Raw genomic sequence first — 5,712 nt, forward strand, 5'->3', positions numbered from 1 at the left:
AATCACAACGCACTGGATAGCTGGCCAATCAGAGCACACCTCACTTTTCAGACCAATGAGCTTTGTAAAAATTGATGCGTTTCAGGAAGGTGGGGCATAGAGGAGAAATAATAATGTACAGTATGTGGAAAATAATGTGTTTTTTTAAACTTAAACCGCATAAACACATTTCATTACACCAAATACACCAAATAATGTTCTTTTTAGCAACATCATATGACCCCTTTAAATTACTAATGCGACCTTTTTACACCACAGACTGAACAAAATTAAGCATTGCTTGGTAATTGGCTGACCTAGATTGGTATTATCTAATTGTGTACTTAAATTTAACAGCTGACAGCTATTCAACCTAATTCATTACATACCTTTCTATCAAAGTTATCTGACATTATCAAGATGAATTTGTTCTGACACAGTTTAACTCGGAGTTCTTGTCATATTTTATTACCATGTTCTAAACTATAGCGAATAAACTGTGATAATGTGAGAAATGTTGAAGGTGTCTGAATAAATTTAGGTTTGACTGTATACACACACAAACACACCTTTTTACAGCTGGTGTGGAAAGAAAAATCTAATAAAATATGCAACATTTTAATGAGAGAATATTATTGAAGAATATTTTTGAATATAATTGACAATATAATTTCCAATTCCTGTTAGGAAGCAAAATTGAAAATAACTGAAATTTAAATAATAAATTAATAATAATAGTAAATAATAATAAATGATAAATGAAAACATGAATAAATAATAATGAAAATTAAATCAATCAATCAATCAATCCTTAAATGGTTGAAGAACCTTACATGTATAGACATTTTTTGTTTGTTTATTACTGTTTTGTTGAAATCTTAAATGATCTCATAATATGACAACATATTTCTGAGGATAATAAATGCAGTAAAAATTGTTTTCCAAACATTATCTATTATTTCTTCCTCAAAATAACTAAAATAATAATTAATAGAACCGTTAAGGAATCCAGATTGAATCAGAACTGCCTAATTCGCTAAACTTCATGCTATAATGAGGTGAATTTGAGAGCAGCACTTTTTCAGTCTTTATGCAGTAGATGATTTCAGGCAACAGGATGAGAAAGTGACATGTGAAAAGTCATGGTGGTCTGGTGGGCACCTGTGCTATTCTGAGACACAGGGCTGCCATCAATGATCCCAAAGGGGAACTGAGCTGGAACCTGGCATGAGAGAAATAGGAAGTTGGCAGAGGGATGTGTGTGTATGTATAACAAGCATAAATTTGTATAAATATGCAGACATGATACTTGCCATCACTCAAGAAAGCTTTGGAAATAGAAGGAAACCCTACATGCATGAACATGAGCGAAAACGAATCAGAAACAGAGGATATACATTTTTAAATATTTGCGTGTAGAGAAGAGAATGAGTGTATGCCACACTTCAGTATGACCATATGACTGTGAAAAGCCACTGTTAGGGTGTAAAGTCAGAGGTTAATGACAGCAGTTTCTGTTCTGCAGTAACTAATTTAAGAAAGGAAGTATGGAAGCATGAGAGAGAAGAAGACTGAAGAGTTGAAAAGCGTTCAGATGAATACTAAAAAGTTAGAACCAGTTTCTCAGAACCTTTAAGAGAAGTTGATCATTTCTTGCTGAAAAAAATGTCGTGTGTGAGTTTGTGCGAGGGAAGTATATCAGGTTTGTCTTATTGAGTGTGGAGAGAGAAAGACACTGTTCCATAGGGTGCGGCTGGCGTGTGTGTGTGTGTGTGTTTGAGGTTATAGGGGCCCCTCTCCACTAATCCTCTATCAGTGAGACAGACATGCCAGCTTCAGCTGTGCCTGTCCTTAACAACAAACCTAAATATTAGTAACCCCTCAGTAAGTATTATATACCCCTCTCTTAAATAATATCAACCCCCTCGATATTATTAACCCCATCACTGCGTATTAAGTAGCCCAGCTTCATACTCCATAAATATTTATTATCTCCTTACTCTTTATATATATACACAGTGACCCTAAAAAGTATTTGGACTCTTAAGCCACACTTAACAAGCGATTTTAAATTTATATGAATCTAGTATTGCAATGCAATGTGGCATCTGCAAACAAATTTCACAAGACATTTTCTTAGAGCTAAGTTTATTTTTCTGAGGCATTTTTTTCTAATTACTCCAATTTTTGGTGTGCATATTAAGTAATTTCCTCAATTTTTACACAAGCGTACCAGCAGAGTAACAACAGGTGTAGTTGTCATCACATTAACTATAGACATTTTATCTTAATTTGTAATAACATAATTATCATTTATGTTAACAGATGTCTTTTTGTGAAATGTTTTGTTAGCTTTCTTTAAAGTACCATCTGGTTTTATATTTAACTAGTGCAATAACATTTATTCATTAAGTGTAGCTTTAGTGTTCATATACGTTGGCCAATGTATCTACTGTATGTTATAATTATTATTTTATACTGAATCTGTTAAATCTGAAGTCCTGTAGACATACAAGTACACACCTTTGGCCTGTGGGCCTGCTGCAGGGGGCACCTTTGGGGTATCAGGGTTCTCTGACATGTCAGGAGAGCTGGACAAGGAGATGAAGGAAGGCAGCTTCTCAGGACCCGAGCAGGACGAGCCCTCATCTGCCTGTATGGACTCAGTAGATTGTGCCTGAACTTCCTCTGAACTAAAAAGGCAAAACACCAAATAATATAAGATTAAAATGTTTTATTTAATTTTATTTTCAAAGGAATTTCTAAATAATCATCATGCTTATGAGGGATTTACATGCCTATTCAGGTAACTTCCCTACAATAATATAATTATTCAAATTATGATAAATTTTTTTTTGACAACTAAGAATCATAAAAGCTAATGTTAGATTAGTTCCTGATCCTGACCTTTTTAAAATGTCTCTAGTATGGGCTTTCTTGGTCGGTCCAAAGCTTGCGTTAGAGCCGGAGCGTTTCGAGCTCTGTCTGTGGTGCAGCTTGCATTTGGATCCACGTGGACACACGCCGGTACTGGAGAAGTCTGGACACACCAGCGTGTGTTTCTTCTTACACTGTGAAGAGAGCAAAACATTCTTAATGCTTTATTTCATGTGTGCCACACTCTGTAGGAGTGCACTGAAGTAAGCAAAAGTAAGTGTTTGCATGTGATCACACATCAGTAGGTGCATGTATCTGATATGTGAGAGAAGGTGAGCATGTGTTTGTGTGTGTAAGTGAGAGTAGGTGAGAGTGTCTGTGTGCCTGTGTAATTTGGGCGTAAATTGGTAGCTTCATTCTTCGGGAGACCCGATCCCTCCCACCTGTCAGAGAAGCTAATTATACCCCACTATGGGGTGAGGAGCGCGAGACGCGTGTATAAGTGAGAGAGAGAGAGAGAGAGAGAGACTGGGCGAGTGTGGGGCATGTTGCTCCAGAAATAAACAGAGAGAGAGAGAGCGAGAGAGAGAGAGAGAGAGAGAGAGAGAGAGTGTGTCTGTATGTGTGTGTGGGAGGGAAGGATGGCTGAAGGATCGTGTGTCCGGGAACACTGTGGACTCCTTGTCACCCCTTGGGGCAGACCGCCCAGAGACACTTTACCCAACGGGGATCAGGTCAGAGCCACAAGCGGCCTAAAATTACCAAATTTACAGTTATTAGGTATTATCTTGTGGTGCTTAGAAACGAGATAAAGAAACCAGACAGATTTTGTTAAATTAAACCCGCAGCGACCATTCACACAGGAAACATTTTTTTTTGTAATCCAGCTGTGCTACTTTTTTAATTGTCGCACATATGTATCCGATTGCTACTTTTTTCAGTGTCTAGCCCCAGAGACACCACATTTTTAGTTAACCAAAATGCTTATCAAGACCTCCTACTAAAGCCTTAAGGAGGTCAAAAGTACAAGCCAGATATGATACAAGACAAGACCAAACCAAACCAAACCAAAACAAAACAAACCAAACCAAAACAAAACAAAACAAACCAAACCAAAACAAAACAAAACAAAACAAAACAAAATTGAGCTTGAATAGTGTAAAGCTATTATTCTAAAATAACATCAGTGGATAAAGTTTCTTGAAGGTTGTAGTGTCTCTATTCATTTATAATATGTGCAAGATCTGTCTAAAAATCAGCCCAAATGAGTCAAACTGATGGAAATGGATTGACTATACTTAGACATAACAACATTCATAGAATAATGATGTTTGAATTTAAATAAATTAGAAATGAACTTGAAATAAGCATGAAATGCTTTATAAAACTATCATACAGGACAGAAACCATAAAAATGGCTTTTGTCTCCTTATTTCAGAAAAATAATACTTCTTAATAATAATAAATACATTTAAAACAATTTATATTTAAATTACATATATTTGTGTGTTTGTGTACACTTTTGAATAAAACTTCCAAAAATAAATTAATAAATAATAAGATTTTTTATTTACTACTACACAGATATTTGTGTAAATACATACTAAGCATTCATTTTTTATTTCTTTTATGTCTGTCTCATATATAAATATATAGTTTATTAATGTAAATATACACTTCTATTACACATACACTCTTAAAAATAAAGTTTTTTTATTGGCATCAGTGGTTCTATGAAGAACATTGAACATCAAATAAACACACAATCATTTAAGTGTATGTCATAGACTCTATCACTAAGATGCAAAAAGGCATGTATAGTGTGTCTATGGAGTCTTTAAATACAAGATGACAGCTTTTGCTTTATTTACTGTTATACAAAGAAAACAATAAAAGTATAGATATTATCAATACACACACAGTCTAGTGTAACTGGATTATCGTACCCAATGAATCTGGGTCTCTAATGCCCCCTAAATCATCCTATAGACAACATCATCACTCACCACACTCTTGGCTAATTGGCCCAATTTGCTAAATCCCTTGCCACTTGAATTCAGTCGATTCCAATTCCACCCCATTTCAGAAGAGCATTTGGGACCTTTCTTTTTTTAAATACCCATTTGTTTCTTGTTTGACTGATAACATCCATGTCGAGTTTTAATCATTCAAAGGTCCGGCGGAGGCAGATAGAACCAATGTGTAAATTGTGAGAAATTACAAGCGATGTGAAGTGGGATAATCTGATCACACGCCATCTGTAATTTTAACTATTCAGGTTCACAACAATACAAACAGCGTCTAGGATGGGACCGGGCTGTTTTGCAGTGAAATTTACCTACTATCACACTGGCATCTCCGGGGCATTTATAATTCAACAACTGCATCCACTGAGTCTACTCGCAGCCGCCAACAGACCATTTGATGCATATTGACCACTAAAGTCGGGCGTACACGGTGCGATTCTGAAGGTCGGAACGTCGTGAGCTCTGGCACGTCACGATTGAGTTTATCCGAAAATCGTATGGAGGCAGTCACACACGACACGAATTTACTACGATTTTACAAACTCTGACGTAAGCATTAGATTTCGCGCCATTCATAAAAATATGGATTCTGATGACGAAATAGTTTTCTTTGTGGCAGGCGGCTTGTGATGTCCAAAAAAAAAAAAAAAACGAAGACAAAGGACATGGCAAAGAGAATGGCTGAAAAGCAGAGAAAAGCATGGACTTTCTGTTCTTCATAAAGAACTCGAGGGAGTAGGCCATTTCTGAATTTCTGCTCGTTTTGCCGGAAATACAACAGGCATATTCATTCATAAAGCTGAACGGCAAATTTGGCACATTCGGAATA

The 5,712-nt window shown here is 36.1% G+C and overlaps 1 protein-coding gene across 1 annotated transcript in view; it reads right to left on the reverse strand.

Annotated features, from left to right (window-relative positions):
• Positions 1–5,712, reverse strand: part of LOC107704522 (zinc finger CCCH domain-containing protein 3-like) — a 32,677-nt gene that overhangs the window by 1,459 nt on the left and 25,506 nt on the right. Inside the window, exons 7-8 of the mRNA XM_016507460.1 lie at positions 2,887–3,050; positions 2,503–2,672 (exon numbers count right to left, since the gene is read on the reverse strand). Of these exons, the coding sequence (XP_016362946.1) occupies positions 2,503–2,672; positions 2,887–3,050 (334 nt within the window). The remainder of the gene's footprint in view (positions 1–2,502; positions 2,673–2,886; positions 3,051–5,712) is intronic.

This window comes from Sinocyclocheilus anshuiensis, unplaced genomic scaffold (genome assembly GCF_001515605.1).
Source record: "Sinocyclocheilus anshuiensis isolate Anshui unplaced genomic scaffold, SAMN03320099.WGS_v1.1 scaffold1538, whole genome shotgun sequence".
NCBI lineage: Eukaryota > Metazoa > Chordata > Actinopteri > Cypriniformes > Cyprinidae > Sinocyclocheilus > Sinocyclocheilus anshuiensis.